Genomic DNA, 21350 nt, shown 5'->3' with positions numbered 1-21350 from the left:
CCATATCTGTAATAAAGAAAGCCCCTCTCCCATCAGAGCTGCTCCTCCACTGTGCTCAGAGAGCCCAAATAACAATTGGTTGTCTGTGAAAATGTGTGTGCACACACACGCACACAGACACACCCCATCTCTGATGAGCTGACACAGAAAACTAGATTTATTAAGAGGAGAAAGAGCAAAGATGCAGAATGTAGGGGGTGGAATTTAAGCAATGGACAACCCGATTGCACAAAAACACAACGCACCCTACACACACACACTGATAGCCATAAAGTGCATCACTCCTCCTCTAAGAGACCTGTTTATTTCAGACCTGTGACACAAAAGCCACAGCGGCATGCAGGCTTATCTTTCCACATCCCTTGAAACACAGCGCAGCCCCTAAAGAGCTCCCGTTGCTCCACATGCCACTTTCAATTAGTTCCACAAAGAGAGTCTTCTGCTACCAAAAGGAAGATGGGAGCTCATTACCGAATTCCTCACTACTCTCAGCTTTGAAATATAGATCGGGAGATTTATGTTTGACTTTTGGGTTCCTGGATGTGCCTGCTTGTCGACCATGCCACACCAGGCCAGAGCAGATGAGCGCAGAGTGCCGTCTCATGGATTAGCCACTCCTCAGGTTTAACAGACCCTGCAGCTTACCCTCAATCTCACCATTAGTTCTCTGCCTACCCCTCTTTCTCTCATTTGTTCTTTCTATCGCTCTCATCACTAAATAGGCTCCCTGAAGCCACAGCTCTCAGCATTAAACCCACAAAAGGGAAAATACCAGTTCTAATAATCTGATGAGAGCCTATGAGAGAAGTGGTGTAGGAAATGTGCATATCATATCACACAGTGGTACTATTATAGTAAGAATAGACACAGAGGCAGGTGCTGATAAAGCAATGCAAATTCATTCAGGTACTCTAATGAAACTAAAGCTCAGCAAAGCTGCAAAGGGGTGGAGGTAGGTGAGGGTGGGGGCTTTTATTGAAATTAACCAAAATATTGTAGTTCATTAAGAACAGTTTTCAGCTACTAAACTCCACAGAAATAAAAATACTTGGTAACCATAACTGTGGCATCGTTACTAATACAGAAACACAAACCAAGTCTGAATTATTCGGAGCAGTGACCCGTGCTGTAAAGCATGGCAGCAGCATTCACCCTGAAATTAAACAGTCAGGATGGATCTATTTCTTATCTGACCAGATCAGAAAAAACCAATAGCTGCCATGATGCAGTAATACTAGTAAATGGTACCGCTCAGGATTTAAAAACAGCAGGGTCACTGACATCTAGCTGTTTACTTTTTGACTGATAAACCTATTAACTACACGCAAGCCTCCATGCCGCTGCACCAAATTTCAAATGTGTGCATGTGTCCTGTATGCACGTAGCTGGCCGGCTCGTATATGCGGTGTGACATCTTCATCTACCGTACAGGCAGTATGTTTATACCATCAATTAACAACTTCCATTAGTGCCATCCTCAGAGGGATGCCACCAGCTACATTACTAACAGGCAGTTAATTAGAAGCTGCTGGCTGAAGCTGGAGGTTGACCATTAGGGATCGAGAAGGAAAGAGACACGTGACCCGATGCCTCTTTCATTTTGGAGAAGAAAAAGACAATCACTGTGTTGTGCCCTCCAGTTAGTCAATTCCTCCCAATCAGTCACACTGTACCGAGGTATTAGACACCAGGGTTGGCGTGTCAGGTGCTGGGCCAGTGATGGAAACGCAGTGCAGCGAGAGGGACAGATGGAGAGGAGGGAAGCAAAGGAAAGCAATTGGAAGGCAGGAATGGGCGGCTGTATATACGGCGGTGAGGAAAAAGAGGTACTATAGGGTCTTGATACTCTCTCTGATTCGCTCTCTATGCAAATCACAACAATCACAGGAAATGCCTAGGCCTTGGCTTCAGCTAATTGCCACGGCAATAACAAAGGAGGGCTTCCTTTGAGCAGGAGAGGAAAATTAAACATTAGTTTAGAGTTTTCTTGGAGACTGAGGGATGTTATAATTACCCAGAAACCAACACATCAGCAGTTTGCACGCCACGCGTCCCACTCTTGCACCCCGGTGGAGGAAAGCAAATGTATCTCATATTCAGGAGAGGGGCATTTTGGGGGGTGGAGAAGAGGAGTACCATGAGGGAGATGGAGTATGAGTGTATGTGTGTGTGCATGTGGGAGGTGGGGGGAGTGGGGGGGTGAAGGGCATAGAGAGGGATGAGAGCAGTAAGCATGAGATGGGGGAGGACAGAGATAGAGAAAGACGCGAGGGGATAATGAGGGGAAAGGAGGAGGAGAATGATAGCCCATATCTCCAAACCACTCCATGCTGGTAGTGGAGCATCAAAATGTACACCCACTATTAGCATACTGACCCCACCCCTCTCCTCTGGCCTTTTTCGCCCTCATTATCATCACGAATGGTGAACGGGACACAGAAAACACAAACCGAAGCTCATTTCCCTTCACACGTTTGCCAAAATGTCGCGCCAGCTATGAAATGAGAACAGACCCAATGGTGTGCCTGTGCTTCAAGTCTGTAAATACTTTGTATGTTGTGTGTTATGGGCAATAAACAAAACACAACCTCTCCCCCATGAGGGGAGGGAGACAGAGAGCCTGCCCCAGTAAGGAGGACCAACATCAGGGCCTCGAGCTATGTGATGTGTCCTGGATGGCTGGTTCCATGTTTGATATATGTCTGAGGGCAAAGCCTGACACCCAGTCTGTCTAACCTAAATGCTCATTCAAAAGGCCCATCTCTCCCTGCAGCCAGACTGTGCCCTCTATCTGTCTGTAGGTCTTACTGTCTGTTTCTTACCAATCGGCTAACTTTACAGTCCGTCTGTCTGTCCTCCCGTTGGTCTGTCTGCACTTAGCAGATCCCTGTCTGTTTGTAGGTCAGGTGCATTCATTTGCCAGAAAGCGTTCCCTTCCCTTAGACATTATGGATGCATGGACTTATACAATCGACTGACCGTGCCCTGGAAATGTAATCGTCCAGAACAGTTGAATGTTTGTTTGTGCGTGTACACACAGATGTGCATACAGAAGTGCAAACAGCAAGGCACACACACAAACAAAAGAAATCCCACCCAGCTAACACAGGAGTTTTTTTCTCTGGTTGCTATGTGGTCTTGTTAGTATTTGGGCTCAAAAAGCACAGGTTGTGTGTTATTAGTCACACAAGGCTAACCTCTTTTTCTACACAAGGCCATGCACACACATGCACACAAACAAATCCCTTCATGTCAGCAAGCCAAACTCATAAAAAAAACTCGCTAATTGGCATGTTGTACTTCTGCTAGCTCCAATAATAAAAGCAACTTTTTTTCTACCCCACTTCTCCGTGTTTATGTAATGGAGCTTGTTATTTTCTGACTTTTAATATCTCCCCTCATATAACTGTAAGCTATGTAAATAACAGCCTTAATAAACCGCAGGTCCTCGAGGATTTGTTACTTTTAGGGAAATTAGGGCTGCAGTGATATAGTCTTTGCTAGCAATCCAAAAGGGTGACATCACTTAATTGCATAAAATGGATCAGATCAAGCCAGGCATGAGAGAGATTATGGCACAGGGGCAGACTGAACAGCAAGAGGGACAAAGCTCTGTTTCTGACACCAGCATTCAGAGGAAGAGAATTACATCACTGTGTTGGGGTTATGTAAAGTACCAGAGCAGCTGTAAGACTGAAAGAGATAAATGTTTTTCTGGTTTAGGTTCAAAGTTTCTTTTTGTTGCGGTCAGCCCGTGGTACGAAGGAAAGCAATCGAGAGATGGGGAATGAATTTGGACTGTTGCAGTATCCTATATTTATGCATGTGAATAATTAAAAACGAAGACAAGTTCACCAATACCACGCAGACATAGCCAAGTGACATTCAGGCTGAAGACGTGCAGATAAAACTGCTAGTGAGCCAGCACTGGAGGTGCTGTAAGATTCCCACCTCCTCATCAGTAGGCCTAAAGACTATCCCATGGACACAGAGAAACCCAGGAGGGAGATCAAAGGCTGTGTGATCCAGTGGCTGTTATATCACCCCAAGCCTGCTCTCCCACTGCGGGGCCTCCTGTTACGACGCAGGCAACAGGGAAGACGAGGAATGCAAAACACTGGCATAGTCCCGTCTATGCATGCAGCCATCCAGGATCTTTCACCAATGTTCAGCTTGCCTCCCTTTGCAGCAACATTTACATTTCACTTTGCATTCCATTAATTTCCATTTGACCACACTTGCATCTTATTGCAGGCAACGTGAATAGTAATGAGCTGCACATATGGTCACAAAAAGACAAAAGATACATAAAATTTAAAACCCTGATTTTTCAGTAATTGCTCACATTTAAGTAAGATTATTTTAGCCGCTGCTGCAGAATCATTTTGGTATTTGGACGTGATTCGTCCAGTAGCCTCATGAGATTCCCCCTTCTTTGATCACCTTGTTCTAAACTCTGATTGAAAATCAGCACTTTCTCCCTCTGAACCCAGCAACCTCCCCTCACCCTCCCCCATCTGCTTTGGGAGATGAAGCAAGGAGACAGGCACGATTGGACCTTGTTTTCTTCCCTCAGTGGAAAGGCATCTCAACAAGCCTGCTATTGACAACGTCCACCAGGAGAGGGAGTGGGTCAATGTAACAGAAAGCAGGGGACCATTTTGGACCACTTAACTATAATCAGTAAATGCACCCCGGTCGCAATTAGCACAGGGCCACCCTGAGAGTGTTCGTTTTGCTCACAGCTCTGTCTGCGTTTTATTCTGCTCCGCAGGAACCTTGTAATGCAAATAGCACTCCACACATCCAGCTTAACAATGGGAAAAGAGGCGGGAATGGTGCTGGGGCATGCTGCTGTCCAGCAAACGCAGTTCCTTTCCTATGTTTTGGGCAGAAATAATCTATAACTCGTTGTGTATTGTTCTACCCTGTAGACCCCATGTGATGTAAAATAAACCAACTGGACTCACGAGTTGAGAGCAGAATCCACGTTACCATCTACTCAACATTCATGACCAAAGATTTGCCTTGATTCAGGGTCCGTCCTTCATCGGTTTTATATCTTCCAGGACTGTTATTACTTGTCGTCAGGTGCTCCGGCAGCCTGCTTTGTGCAATTAGCCCCGCAAAATGGCTCCTTTTCATAAATCAAGACTTTGTAAAGATTGTGAAGCAGAGAGAGAAGAGAACCTTTTCTTCATTTGAAAAAAACGAGGCGAAAGAACAGAAATGTGACAGGTAGCTGGTGCCGTTCTGTGAGGCTCTCCTGTGCACTGATAAACTCCGCAAATCATTTATGATTCACTGCACTTAGTCATCCATTCTCTTCCTTTTCTCCCTGCTCCCGGAAGAAAAGGCAAACAAAACAGGCAGACAGAAGGACAGACAAACAAACAGACGGCCTTTTTAACTGATGCTGGCATTTCTTTAGAACAGGTGCTGTAGTTATGATTGATTTGAGCTGCAGTGTGCACTGACGATTCAAAGAGAAGAGCCGAGCACAAAGACGTGCACATGAGCTCAAGGAGTCTGTTAAACTCTCTCCTCCTGCGGTAACGCTTGCCTTTGACTGATTCGAGAGCAGCAGAGTGAACTTCGTCAGCAGCATGGGCGCCTGTGAAGCTTGTGGGTACAGATATTTCAGTGGAGCGTGCACCTGTTAGCATATACAACAAAAGACGGCAAAATAAAGTATCTGACCTCCTTTTCCCTAAACCACCTGTTTACTGAGCCAAAAAGAAAGAAAAGACTCATACTTCTGTGTGCTACACCATGCTGTACATTCAGATATTCACTTTTTAATTCTTGAAATTCAAAGCATCTCACAGGCTTTTTGAGTGTTTTCAAACACGTTCATGCAAAGACTTCATGCATAAATATTGCACTGGCGCGTGTACTAAAGCTTCCTGCTCTTGTGGACATCTGCAAGGGTTTGAGATTCTTTATGGGTTCTAGATGTCATGATTGAAATGCCAGGCAGACCTGCAAAAGGGAGCAGGGTCAGGACAAAGGAAATGGAGAGAGGAGGTTCAAGATGGACAGAAGAAGGACACCAGAGGGGAGAGGGGAAGGTTAAAGTAGTTTGAAGACAGACAGAAAGTTGTAAAAACAGGTAAAGAGGGGAAAAGGGAGGAAAGGGTACGCATCCCTCGTGAAAGTTCTGTTTTCTCAGCTGTGACCTGGGCAGCGCTGAAACCCTGGTTAAACTAAACGGACCGTCTTTCCTTCTCCTTTACACACACTTTTGGAATGAGTGCTCCTAAAAAACACATTTTTGTTTCTGACTCAAAACCTCATTGTCACCATGGTGACACTGTGAATAACAGGACTGGTTTGGGTCTTTGGAGCATTTTGTGCTCCTCGAGCACCAACATGTGTTATGCCAAGAGCTTGGCCCTTTTCTAACAAGGGACACGTGACATTGCTGGTTTCCTCTGTCTGCGATTCGAACACAGCTCGCTGTTTACTCTGCGTTCAATCACTGCTATGGCCGTTCATTCGGACATACCAACGACAGCGACTGAGAGAGCAATTATATGATTTTTCCTGCAAAAGTCTTGTTACACTTAAAGCGATGAGTATTGTCAGTACTGACTCTAGCGAAGTGCACTCTGTGTGTGCATGTGTGTACAGCAGTGTGTGAAAGAGAGCTGCCTGGTGTTATTCTAAAATAGAAATAGTGAAAATACATCCTGGGTGATTGTTTGAATCACTTTTCCCTTTGTTGCGTGTCTATCCATTAACGAGATGGTCTGCAGGGAGATTTCTGCCTCGCTGAAAGTGAAGCATAAATATGACTGGGTCAGATTTGCAGAGAGGAGCTATATTGGCTCACAATGGAGGAATTATTATAAACAGAATTATTTTTGCATTTTAAACTTCCTTCAAAACCCCAAAATTGGGGGCGCCAAAACTTTAATAAGACATCACAAGGAGTTATACGAGAGGCAAGCATTTCTGCAGGGGCAGCTATGACTCAAAGCCAATAATAATAACAATGTCATGGGTAAAATCTATACTTTTCTGCACAGAGAGAGAGAGAGCACAAATGCACAATGTACACAGCTGGTAACAGGCTGCAGATGAAAGCCAATTTGGGTTTCTTTGTGTAACCGAGAGCTTCAGTTGGACCACAGGTCCCTGTGGAACAAAGACAGAGAGAAGTGAGAGAGCGATGGAGAGGGGACGTGATAGAAAAAGAGAGGAGAAGGAGAGACAGATAGGGCGTCCTGGCCCACCTGGGCAAACAATAGCAGCGAGATGAGAGTGTGGCTCAAGGGCCCTCCCTGTCCCTAAAGTACACAGCTGGCGGTTGGGGCAGGCAGGAAGATCAAAACATCCCTGGTCTAGTTCAGGTGTCGGACATTCAGAGGCAAACGGACAATTTTTGGAACAAGAGCCTTGGTTGCCATGACGACTACTGCAACAGGGAGACTCTTTTTAGAACTCGAGAAATGATGCATGCAAAAAATTTTTCATTCATTTTAGCAAAAACACGGGACAAAAGGGGTAGGCTTGATGTGTATACCTTCATAAGAGCTTCAAGGACATATTATTTAAGTTAAATGCATTTGCCACTCATATCAGACTATAACACTTATTTGTGAGTTGAAAGCAGCTTGCGCAGGATCGAGGGCTCCATCTCAACCAATCTGCGTAATACAACTCTGCCTAGTGCAATGAGCTTTGATTTCTGTGTAGGAAGCATACACAGAAACCCTACTACATGCACTTTTGGAGATATTTCTGAAATTTTCAGGGTTTTGAAAATTTAAAAACACTGATAATCTCATTAAAGTGCAATTTTTTGTTAGAAAAACTTGGGACGTGGATGTCTGTTTGACTCATACCAACCATTAAAAAATTGCTGCAGACAATGCACACACACACACAGAGGTGCTATGTCCACGTCTTGATGGGTCAGTATTCAAAAGGCTGATTGGCAGCGATGGTAGATAGAGAAGAGGGTGAATATGAAAAGGCCAAGAAACATCACAGAGGGGAGAAAAAGCATCTAACTCCCTTACGCTGGGTACAAGGACAACAGTCTTTGTTTATAGAGAAGCCATCTGTTTGATGATATATAGATTCTGGCTGTAATGAAAGACTGCGTGGTGGTGTTGCTGCCTCCCTGGTGTCCCTGCTGTGTTTAAAGGGGTGATGTGAGTTATGTCCAGTTCACGCTGATAATACACACGGAGATGTTGTGTTGTCTCAGCTCAGCGAACGCCACTGGGAACACACCTGGTGTCACGCTGCACGCGTTTACTGTGTAGGTGTCTGTACGTGCAAAAAGCTTCATAGTATTTTGTAAATCAGTTGATTCTGCACATCCATTATGTGCTTTGAGGAACATGGACCATGTTCTGTGTAGCAGCACACAACATATCCTCTGTTTAATCAGCCACTCACATACACAATGCGCAGGCCAAATTGCCTTGTACGCTTGAGCAGCTACTGTTCACATTTATACTGATTAATTTCCTCTCTTGATCTTTTGGGTGTTTTTCTTTTTTCTTTCCTTTTTTCCAGTTTTTTTTATACAGTGTTTCTTTTTTTATCTGCACCCTCACTGGAACACTTCCTTCCTCCGTGAGCTGATATATAGCATCCTAATGCTCTTTTGGTGCCTCCCAGCTTGTGCGCCCAATAACCAGCTGAACCCAACAGACAATCTGACGCTCTTCGCTCATAAAACGCTGGGATTAGTCTTCAAAGCTTAGTGGCTAAGCACACAGAGAAAGTTCATTAGTTTGCAATGCTCTTCTTTATGAAATTTAGCAATGTAGTACTCTGAATTAACCAATAAAATCCACACCACTTCAGCCTGTCTGCAAGACGCCTCGAAAGCACTGGGTTTGCTCAGAAGTCGACCAAAACATTCTTGGATGCCGCCCCATTCCTAATGCTAACCCTTTTAATATTTAACCAGGATCCAATACAGGAGTAATTATTTTTCCAAACAAATTACGCCTCAGGCCAAAACCACCGCAATCCGATACACCACAGCGATACATTCCCCGTCACAAGGCGCTATTAGTCATTTTAAATTATTTATCAAGCTCGGGTGAAATAGGATTTGCTTGAGACCCATTTTATGACAAGAATAGAGCTTCAAAAGAATCTAGAGCGGCCTTTATATTCCAAAAAAGCAATTTTTATGAAAAGCTCCTCTGGCTCACCTTCAGGAACCCCTGGGGACATCCACATGTGACACAAGGTCAAAAAGGGATTATAGTGCTGACGTCAGTTATGCCAAAACGCTCTTCTTCTGATATCTAAAAAAGTTTGCTAACAGATGGCTACATCAAAAATTTGTTTTCCTGAGAGTCGAGCATTGGACGTCTTATAAATGATAGAAAATTCCTGTTAACAATCACTGTGTTAAATGCATTCAGAACTAAAGCATGGAAACTTTTCCATGTTACCCATCAAACCTAACTGCTTGTTATTCAGAGTGTTATAAAAGCAGTAAAAGTGCAGTGTTAATAATCAGACTCTAAAAGTCACATAGCATGTTGCTTTATGACTTTATGAGCGGTGCTGAAAATAGCCTGTGTGGTAAGAACAGAGCCTTGTTTAATTCTGCCATCTGCAATGAAAAAGAGCAACGTTTTTATAGAGCGACAACTGTCACCATGAATATGAGCTGTGGTCGAACATCTTCTTTCAAACCAGTAAAACCAGGAGGAAAAAGCGGGACGTAAAAGCAAGCAGATAAATGTGTTAAAATGGTAGTTACGAGAAAATCAAATTACTGTGTTTGTCCAGGGACGATACAAAATAAAGACTGATATGGAGATGGTGGGGTGGGGCTAATCAAAGCCTCATTTTCCCTCCATACAGGGGCCCCAGCTGGCTCGACAAGTAATGTAGAACTCTGCCCATTTGCCTGCCAGAAAATTAGCCAAACTATTTACCCTCATATATGCACATTAGCAAATTCCTGCAATTGAGAAAACAAATGTGTCTGTTTTGTTCTGTAGAAAACTTTATGGAGCCTGCATGGGCCTCTGCACACCAGGCATTCTCTGTCATGGGGCAATCAGTCCACACACACACACACACAGCCAACTGCTGGTCCCCACTGACCACCCCCCCAGTACTCCCAGTCTTCTTCCCAGCTGGACAGCTATTGCTTGTATCACTCTCTCAGTGTGTGTTGTTGAAATTCTCTCTATTCGACTCTCTTCACAACACACTCCCTCTGTAATTAGACCACTTTGAATTTCATCACATGGCCTGCCTTAAATTAGGAAATTCAGGGTCCCAAAATGAACATTTTGCTTTTTTTCTCTCTTTGACAAGTCTCATTGCCCTTGCTGCATATTTTCCATCGTGGTGTTAGCTTTTAAATATTCATGCAAGTGGATGGAAGAGGCGAGGGGGGGTGGGGCTGAAGGAGGGGAAGGCGAGGGGAGGTGGCAGAGAAGAGAAAGGGAAGGAGAGTGGGAAGGAGCCAAGACACCATGCGGCGGTGGGGGCTGCTCCCTTACTGGAGTTCCCTGTGGAGGGATAGTGGGCATACAGGAATGGTGGAGGGAGGGGATCAGCAGGAGGCCTCATGATTTATTTAGACCCGGGGGCACCCGTGCCAGTCAGACGCTGATGGCAGCTATCACCCTGCCAACCCGCTGATGCTTGAATCCGGGAAATTAAAAAAAAGGCAGACAAATCTGTGGCAAAGAGGAAAACTAATATAGGACTGCTGCTGTGAGAAATTTCACCTGTCCTGTTAATGATTTTCAGACTCAAATGAGAAGAAAAATCCGTTGTTCAGCAGACAAAATCATACAAACCCGGCGATTTTAATGGGCTGCCACTTCATGATTTTAACAGCAACGCTACGCACACGTGTAAGGTTGAATAAGTTGCCACTTGTGCGGTGCCATCATTTGCTAAACAGCCCAAAAGCTTTGTTGAGGAAAAATCCTGTGTTTCAAATAAGCCAATCAATATAGAACAGCAAGATTGCAGCCTTAGTGAGTCTGAGTGGGCGGCTTGCTGTGTTTTATCAAGGCAGCTTAATTTCCGTCAGCTTAATATCCTGGGAAATGTATGGAAATTGAACTGTGAGGGAGAACAAAGACAAGGAGCCAGGATAAAACGATGTGGAGAAACTTAGAGAGCGCCGTCTTATCACAGAAACACTCGGTCCCACACTAGGTGTGTACGTACGCACACACAGATAGGTGTATCCATCATCAAATGCCTCTTCAAGAGTTAAATATTTCCCATGTATTATTTGCCAAAGTGACTGTCGGTTTCAGACTACTGTATATGTTCCAATCCATATGCTTGACTACTGGTAGTTAATTAGCTTAGCTGCTACATGTCTCCTGCTTCCTGACTGCTCTGTGGAGACACATGGAAGAGCTGCCCAGAGGCAAATTATAAATGAGAAGCAGGTTATTAGGATTCTGTCATGCATACTAAGGTGTTACGACTGTCATAAAAAGCACCATGGTGAATACACAGGCCAGTAGTCCTGATAATAACTAATGACTTCAGCATTCACGGTCAACAACAAAAGGTTGGCCTTGGCCCTTACTGGTCACAAGCTCCACACATGAAGCTAAAAATACATCAACTCAAAAGTCAGCAAAAAGAAGTACCGGTGTTCAGCAGCCACTCAGTCAGGCTGAAGCTAATGAAAGTCATTTGCATTAGTAATAATCTGCCACTGCTTGGGGAAAGAATGCACTGTTCCAGGTATTGGCAAGGAATGCAAAACAACAGCCCTCTGCAACCTGGCCCTCCACCTTCCTCCGTCCCTCAACCCTCTTCTACCTTACTTTTACTTTCTTAAGAATCTTCCCATAAGCAATACCAGCGCTACAAACAGCAACGCCACCACTAAGCTAATGTGCCGTTCCCTCTTTTTCCAATGTGTCTTTTCCTCCGTAGCAACCCGATCCTGCCATTTACCTAGTTTTCTCTCCCTCCCTGGCACATACACACGTACACTTTAACACACGCTTCATAGAACAGTAACTAATAGCAACCTCATTCATTAAAACACCCCTTGATGTTTCGCACGGAGGCAGGGTAAATGTGCTGGAACGCCTGTCCTGTCTGTCTGGTTGTGTGACGCTAAAAACAGATAGAGAGATAGACAGACAGGTGGGGCAGAGACTCGTCTTAAACTCAGCAGAGACTGCACCACCCGTGATGGAGACGGATCTATATTTAATGAGTTATTAACATCAAGACATAAACACGGTGGATACTATGAATTAGCGGTACCTAGCTTTACTGCCAGCATGAATACAGAAAGCACAGAGAGTTACATAATATGAGCTTTTAGTCAAGTTTCCATTTGGGAAGCATTAAGATCTCTTCTGCCAGAAGCCTTTAGCCTCAAACTGATAACACTGAGAGTACACAGACCCTGGCCACTTCAGATCACTGGTCGCATCAACAAGCCCATTCCTCTTTCTCAGACACTCTTAACTCATTTTCCTTTCACTCACAGTGTGTAATAAGCTAACTCCTCGGGCCTCTGTACCTCTGCACTGTATATTAAGTCTCTGATCCTTAGTCTATGGTGTTCATTTGTCATGTGTAAGTATGACTTCTATAATGTGTGCCGTTTAAATAACAGGTGCAAGCTGGGAGGTTCTGACATGCGTGCAGCGTGTGCAATACTGCTTCGGGCTTCTGGGTTGTTAATATTAAGATTTTTAATTACTAGAGGAAATGACTCGGTCTCCTTTTCTGCACCCCCGTCTTGTGGCACTTGAGCAAGTCGGTGTAACACATCCACTGTGTAGAGAGAGAGCCTTTGTGTGTGTGTGTGTGTGAATGTATTCAAGTGTTACACTATTTTGTTAAACGCAAAAACGAGCATAAGAATGAAAAGAAAAGAAATGAAAAGGAAGCTGGAGAAAGATTTCTCGCCTCCACCCACCTAACCGCTCACTGCATGCTCCTCTAAGTGTTCAGTATGTCTAAACAATGTATGGAGAGAAGTCAAATGAAATGTAACCAAGTCTCAGACACATCAATTTGTTAATTGTTGTGGTACATGTATAAAAACAGATGCTTTGGGTTTTACTTACTCAGGTTTTTAAATGATCTCTGTGGGATTGCACCTTCCAACCAAAATTCTGTTTGTGGAGCATTAGACTACGAAAAGTGGTCTTTGGAACTACTTTCTACCAAATATTTGGAGCACTATCTGAACTAACAGCGTAGAACGTACAGCATACAAAATTCTATTCATTTTTACTGTAAAACTGGTGGAATAAGTGAATTTTTTAGCAGGTTTTAAGTCATATACCAAAACTTATGTATAAAAAAAATCAAGAAATGTAAAACATGGCTATTATTTGCATGACTTGATCTTAAAATATTACAAATAAGAGCCAAACAGCAGCTCCAGTTCTTGCAGAATCTGTTGGTAAAAGAAAATATTTTTAGTTTCTAGTCTACGTGCGGCCCGAGTTCTGTTACCCAGTCACACTTGAGTTTATCTGCATTCCTAAACAATGACAACGTCATCGGATGTGAGTCTGCGAGTAACCAGATTTCACCTGTACACTACATAAAGACACAGAGGCAGTACAGATTTCTATGGAGATCAAGCAGGATAAGAACTTTTGTCTTCACCAATCCCTGCCCCTGTGCGCACCTCCCTTTCTCTACCAGCAGTCATCACGAGGTCTGCTGCTAGCAGCTGAACTGCCTCAGGAAACTTTACATAAACTTTAATAATGTCTTGCTGCATTCCACCCATCTCATGGCCCTAACCCGAAGAGATAAACAGGGCAAAAATGCCCAGCTGGGACAACACAATAATCCCTTTATCTGACACAGGGTAAGCTTGACTAGCCAGCTTACCTGTTACATCATTAGCTACAGGAAACAGGGGAGAGGAGGAGGAAGACGAAATGAGGATAACCAGCATTAGGTCACGCGGTGATGTAATCAAGATGTAAAGACCACAGAATCATTAAGAAAAGGACAGAAAGACTGTGCTGTTGCATAATATACATAATCGTAAGGGCCTTGTCCGTATTAAAAAGTATAGGAGTCCTGCAGATGGGCCTCTTTGACAAGGATAGATGAGCTTAGTGACATGACCCTGTATTTGCTAAGCACTGAAGCAAATGCAGTTGAAACTCTAGGAACCCTGAGAGCTGTTCTTGTTTACTTTGAATACTGGTATTTTATTTGCATAAGTCAACCTTGTGGAAAATCCATAACTCATTTGCAAGGTTGTTATAGCACATGTAACGTCAACAGCAAACAATATCGGTGACGTCCAAAACGCAAACAGCTGTATGTGAGGTTTATGAAATTAATTCAATTCAATTCAATTCAATTCAATTCAATTCAATTTTATTTATATAGCGCCAAATCACAACAAAAGTCGCCTCAAGGCGCTTTATATTGTACAGTAGATAGCACAGTAGATAGCACAATAATAAATACCGTCCACTAATAAATTAGTGGACGGAAGCAGATATCAGCGACTTTGGACGTCTATAGAATTCGTAGAATTCCTTTTTTTACAGTCTCATCCATATAAAAAGACTGAAAATGAGACAAATAAGAAAAACAAATACACGTTTTATTGAAATCAAAGAATACAACACAAGGATGTGGTTACTATTGTGTGATACTGAGCCAGCTTTCTGGAGCCGTGAAAGCACACCTGTGTGTAATCTCCACCCTCTAAAGGTGCAGGCAACAGAAACGGCCTTGCTATCTCCTCATCAAAGATGGTTTGATGTTCGCCACTAAGCTTTTGAACTCACTCTGAACTCTACCCGCAGCCAAAGTTTGTTTGCGGTCCAAAATGCATACAATGTTAAAACACCCCTAGTGTTCATTTCCCATGAGCTCATTTTTTGAATTAGATTGAAAGACTTGCCTGATTTCCCACAATCAGTTCTGGTAAAGCACACATATTATTAAAACAGTCATTACGACGTAGAGAAATCCCCGTGACACCTTATTCCCTCCCAGAGCTTTACACCAGGGTCACCAAGTACCCGCTCTAGGTGTTTGACGGATAATTCTCTGATCAACATGAGACTTTCTTTCCCCTTTTCTGCTGCTAAGAGTGTACGAAAGGATGATCTCTTTACTCACCTGCACTCTTTACACCCAAGAAAACAAACAGGAGCATTTTATAACCTCCTTGTTGACCTACAGCAAGGAGCAACAACAGGCTAACAGTGGTGTTTACTCCAGGATGAGTTACTTAAACCGATATAGCAGCACTGCCTTGCTGGCATGAGCAACACAATTCCCACGTAGGGATCTTAATGTAATATATGTTGTTTTAAAAGTCAGTTAAGCAGAAAGAATAACAACAAAAACTATAGGTCATTTAAAATAATAGACTTGTCAAATGTGCCAAAATGATTTAATGCTGTAGATACACAAAGTCTGAATCCCATGTCTGTTCATTTGCAACCTTTGCCATCTTTCAACAGGAAACAATGATCTTCTCTGTAACACATTTAAAAACCCAGCGATAAACTGTAAAGATAACAAAAGCAAGCTCTTCTATCAACAGAATCCACTCAGTGGAGACCACAAACTTCTCCCAACAGAATCTGCACTATGCACAGTTGTAAAGCTACCACCTGTGTGTGAGATCTCTGTGTGGGTCTGTGTGGTACCATAGCTGACACACACACCTGTTCGTCTTCCTGAGCCCCAACAAAGCTTCTCTCTGTACAGACAAGAAAACTGTTTGACTCCACGCACGATTCAGGCTCTGCTAAAACCCAATCACATTATTTACTATGGGTAAAAATTATTTTTTCAAAAGTACTGAGAGAAGAAAGAAATGCTGCCCAGAGAGAGTCATCTGGTTCTAATGCAGGGCCCACTGGTGTGGATTACAAGCACATATTACAGGAGAACTCCAGCTGACCCTCATCTCTATCCTGGGGGAAATGGAAGCCAGCTACGGTGATGGGGGGCTATGGGTCTGAGGGCCTGGGCAGTAGAGGGGTGAATTGAAACTTGGGGATAGACTGCTACGTCACATGATTGTGGCTCGTCTTTCAAATTCTCTCTGTGAAAAACAAACAAACAAACAAACAAACAAAAAAAGGAAAACCTTGCTTCCCACAAAATTCTCAATGGCACCAAACAGTGAAATGGCTTTAGATATGCTCTGTGGTTTCTTATGTCTTTCCTAGAGTCTCAGCAGGTCTTCTCTATTCATCAAAGTAACACTAAAGCATGGTTGGTGTTGTTTTGTCCTGCCCTCACCCTTTTTTGTTTTTTCTTCTCAGTAAGCCTTTGAGTTTTATTACCCTGTCTTCTGTCGGAGAAATTTAACTAGGGGGGTAAATACGTACAACAAAAATAATGGTACAAAGAGAAATCTTCAGGGGTAACTCAGAGGGTTTGCAACGGATCTGGATGTTTGGCCAAATAAAGAACAATCATGAACAAACAGAAAGAAGCGCTTTGTATCTGCAGTCATACATACAATAGGTAAGTGAAGCCCGATCTCTTACCTGTAGTATCTGGACTGTAGATAAGTGGAGCAGACCGCTTTGGACACATGGCTGGCTGAGCCAAAGTCGATGACTTTGACCCTGTAGGGCTGTCGGGATGGGTCCACCAGCATGATGTTCTCTGGCTTCAAATCAGCATGTATCAGTCCTAGGCTCTTCAGTTTCATTAGCGCTGTGGCCACTTGCTGCAGCACCGGTCTGATGTATTTGAGAGGCAGAGGGCTGAACTTGTTCTGCTTGAGGAAGTCGTACAGGTTCTGCTCCAACATCTCAAATACCAGGCACGTGTGGTTCTTGTGCTGGAAGCACTCGTAGGCCCTCACAAAGTTGTAGTCATCTGCGCTCTCCGTGCTGAGACGTGCCAGGATGCTGACCTCGATCTGACCCTGCCGTGCATACGATGGGTGGTTTTTTAAGATCTTGATTGCCACTATCTCGTTTGTGCCCCTCTTCCAGCATTTGACCACCTGCCCGAAGGTTCCTCGTCCCAAGAACTCCAAGACTTCGTAGGTGTTGGTCATGGAGCAGAGCACCTCATGCTGCACCAGCTGGTAGTCGCCCTCGTTGTTGGAGCCGCTGTTCTTGGATGTTGCTGTGGAGGTGGCTGTGGCCACCGTAGCCACCGTGGCTCCACTGGCCGCTCCGTTCTGGATCATCGGTGGGCCGTGCTCCTCAATGATCTGCACGCTGCTGTTGTTGTCAAGCTCTTCGCTCTTGCGTTTAAGCCCACATCGCTGATAGGTGTCTAGGAGACTGACTGTGCTGCGGCGCGTCAGGTTGTGAACACCAACTCCACCACCCACACCACTGCCACCTCCGCCACTTCCACCACCGCTACTGTTGCTGCTGCTGCCTCCACCCCCACCACCCAGCAGAGACCCCACAGCCCCCGAAGTGCTGCTGGCTGAGGCGACCACAATGTGGCCCGCGGTGGCTGGGAAGACGAGAGCCTGCTCGTAGGGCAGGGTGGAGCTGGCGACCTGCAGGGAGCTGTTGATGCCTAGGGGGCCGCTGGTGGCCGACACGTTCTTGCTGCTGTTGTGGCTGTAGACTTTGCTGTGTGTGCCGTACCCTGTCATATCCCAGTTACAACTTTGCTCCACCTTCAGTTTCTTCACGCTAAAGAAGGCACTTGACTGGAGAGTGTGAGGGGAGAACACTTGCACTTGCGAGGCCATACCTGTGACAAGAGAGGAACGGAGGGGGAGGAGCAAGAAAGACAGGAGGGGGATGAAAGTGAGAGGTTAGGAATATGAGAGTGCCTGCAACATGAGTGGTAGCAAGAAGCTTTAAATAAAGACAGCTTGGGTCAGAGCAGGTCATTAAAACACCAAGCATACATATATGCTGATACATCGTCATGCAAACCCACTGAACTTTTCAACATCACAGTAAATGAACACTTATAAAATAATCATCCATTATAATAAATGGATCCACAGATTTAAACCCACTGATGAAAAGACTTATTAACCATTAAAATGTCATCAAGCATTTGTCGCTTTGGCATCAAGTTGTTTCTCAGAAGTGCTGTTATCTAACACTTGGTAGTAAAACATCCGAGCCTAGATCATTAAATCTGAAGGCAAATTGTTTTTGAATGCAATGCACAGTAATGGAGGGTTTCTTTTAAATATATTTGTTATATAACATAAAAATGCCAAATGGTTTAGCCAAAAGATAAGCAGATTTAGATTGAGCAGTGCTTATGCAAACCACTGGTTCATGCAAAGGAAATGCCATTTCCCCACTGTTCCCATCTGCGGCAAAGTAAATAGGCTCAGTGAATAGTAAAAGAATGCCCTTTTCATCGGACACTCCACAGAGACAGAGGAGCCGTATGAAATCATATATAAAAATAGGAGCACAAAAAGTGTAAGAGAATGATTGCAATTTCCTTCCCCACCACTCAGCCCAGCCCTGCCACTTACTGGTACACAATTACTCACTTTAGGGAAGGTAGTGGAAGAAATTCTGCTCAAGTAACTATGAAAACAGGAGCGAGAGGGACTCAACTCCCTCTCAACCACAGATCCTGAAGACAACAAAACAAAAGCAAAACTGCAGCGAGGCTGTGCTCTGAACTCCTGGGAACAAGCTGCCTCAGAATAAGCAAAAGCTTCTCCAAGCAAACAACTGCCCAAAAATAGTTCCTTTCTTTATCTCTTTTTGCAAACAGGCTTGTTTGTAGCATCAAAATGATTATTACAGCACAAGATTATATGAGACTTGTACTAATGATATGTTTAAATAGTTTCCAGTAAAGCCAAAATTAGTTTACTGCTAACAAACTAAGAGCTTCCACCTGGCCTTGCCAACGCCCACACACACACACGCGCGCGCGCACGTGCGTGCACGCACAATTAGGCCACTGCTGATCAACTGATGCACGATTCCAAGATTATTACCGTCACAACATGCACACAACACTAGCAACCCTTAAACGTTGTTTACTGCTGGAAAAATTGCTGCTTTGTGTGTTTAATAGACATCTTGGAAGCTGGAAAGTTTTGCTGTGTTCAAAGATAATTAAAGGACCACACTCCCTCCAAAATGGGATGACTTCTATAATTGTGGACTATGTTCTGCGGACAGAAAGCACAGAGGAGAGGACATGACTGGTCACTTTGTCATTATTAGCTCCTTTCAGTGATGATGATGATTAATTCAGTAGGATGCTGGCAGCCCTCCACTATACTTTGCTTCATTTGTTTATTTTAACTCTCATGACCTCTCTTCCTCCTGCTTTTGTGGGGTTTTTTGTTTTCTTTTTTAGGTTCTCCTCTGGCCTTGCTTGGACTTACTAGTTATCTCTTTGTTCATCTGGTCTTAGCCCTAATGCGGCAGGATTGAAGGCAGAGTGCACATTACAGTGCTCGCTGTAAGCTTGGCAAGTGTTGCACAGTAGCAGATAGCACCTCCGTGTAGCAGTTATTTAGAGGCTTAGCCATATTATCAGCACATATGTTCTCTGAAAAATCATTAATGTGTAGACTTTTTTTTGTAGTTTAAGTGATCACACCTGGTAAGTTCAGGTCCAGACTTGCAGGTAATGAAGAACGTCCGCTTGGCTATTAGGGCCAAGGCTCTCTGCTAATCACATAAGCCCTGAAGGCCAGATGTCACTCCTTGGATTACCAATTCCTGTGCCTGGACTTTACGCTAAAAATAATTTGAATGATGCATTGCGTCACAGAGCAGTGTCAACAGTGTGTGACTGAGAGCCTGAGAGGATAATCACAGGCACAGACTGATGAGCACAGAGATGGATGGACGGACACAGAGCCAGCCTGTTTCTCGTATGGAAAATTCCAACATTACATATCTGCCAGCGTGATTATGGATAGTTCAAGGTTTTACAAGGCCAGATTGAGCTTGTTGCTCTTGCATTTGTATCACACAAATTCCTCCTGAACCGTGATCTTAGTCACTCATTGACTCCCTGTCAGTTTGAACCCTGTGGTCAAAGAGTTCATTTAACATTGCCGACACAGTGCAACGAACTGAAGGCCAAGCCTGTTTGTCTAAATTGGGGAAGGGCTCTGAAAAATAGCCAACAAAAATCTTTAGAAATGTACAGGAAACTCTTGAAATTCAGCTTTGTCTGTCGAGATATTCGGCACAGCTAAAGCTAAAAGTAACAACAGTTTAAGAGCCTTGTGCAGAAAACAGATAAGTAATTAAATGAACTAAACATAAAAGGTCAAATGGCTGGAATGTTATCTCATGACAACATACACAGGAAACAATGTGACCAATTATACTTCATTGGAAAGGCAGCACCAGTCCTCATGAATCAGTCTTCACCTCGAATGAAGTTTAAAAGTATTTATGATTCAGAATCTGAACAGCCAAGTCCTCTACAGCGCTGTCAAAAGACTTTCCCTTCAAAATGTCCTCTTGAACTTCAGCTAAATTTGTGAACTCTGTGCCAAGCAAAGAACAGTAAAGGTCCATTGTTGTACATTTACAATGCTGGAATGCCTTCAGTAGCCGAGGCTTTCCATTTAACATACCTAAAGGAACTCTGTGTGTCCCGCACACTGCAATTAAGCATACCAGAGAGGCATTTTCCCTTGTTTAGAGGCAGCATGTTGAAATGGTAATAGTCAATGTTTTCAGAGAGATTACTTCTCTGTCAGGGGTTTGTTAATCTTCTTTTTGGGAGTATCAGGGTCGTTCTGCATGCCATGTGAGGGTGAGAGATGGACTGAAAGGGAGGGGAGAAGAATAGAGCGTGGAGAGCTGGGGCCACCAGTGGCCCTCACATTCTAGCCTGTGACCTGCTTCTGTTTGCTGCCTTTTATTAAACCTGCCATTTATACTCTTTTGGCAACATGGCAGAGTTAAACACCAACAAACCCACCAAATAGTCTTTTGTAATTACAAATAGTCTTATAAAACTCGATTACTGTTCAGCTCACCCATGGTTATTCCCAAATATCTGTGCTTTTGTAGAAATCCTCATTTAAAATCACTTAATGTAATGTAAATGTAATCTTTTTGCAGTTTGCAGGAAAAACGAATGAAAAATAATTCTAATAAATTTAAATATTTATCATTCGCTAGAGTTCCTGTTCCGTGCTCTCTGTGTACCCAAAGGACTGAGCAGAGCGAGACACGGTACCAAGACACCAACAATCACCTAGGAGACTATGCAGAAACAGGAGTCAGGTCTGTCTGGTTGATGTCCCCTGGCCTGGTTATATTTGGACTACTTCCTGAGGCCTAATGGCTACTGACACCAAAAGAGACGCTCTGGTGACCCTGTTGCTTTACTGGACATCTCTTTGTCTGCGGGACTGGAGGGTGTTGGGTGGTAGGCCAAGTCGCCGTCTAATGAAGTGACTTCTGCCTGTCTAG

At 43.9% G+C, this 21350-nt stretch overlaps 1 protein-coding gene across 1 annotated transcript in view; it reads right to left on the bottom strand.

The window, feature by feature from the left end:
* Window positions 1–21350, bottom strand: part of hipk2 (homeodomain interacting protein kinase 2) — a 66723-nt gene that overhangs the window by 33561 nt on the left and 11812 nt on the right. The window contains 1 exon segment of the mRNA XM_003447065.5: window positions 16488–17667. Coding sequence (XP_003447113.3) covers window positions 16488–17667 — 1180 coding nt within the window.

This window comes from Oreochromis niloticus, linkage group LG7 (assembly GCF_001858045.2).
Source record: "Oreochromis niloticus isolate F11D_XX linkage group LG7, O_niloticus_UMD_NMBU, whole genome shotgun sequence".
Classification (NCBI taxonomy): Eukaryota; Metazoa; Chordata; class Actinopteri; order Cichliformes; family Cichlidae; genus Oreochromis; species Oreochromis niloticus.
This window is presented reverse-complemented; position numbering and strand designations above follow the sequence as displayed.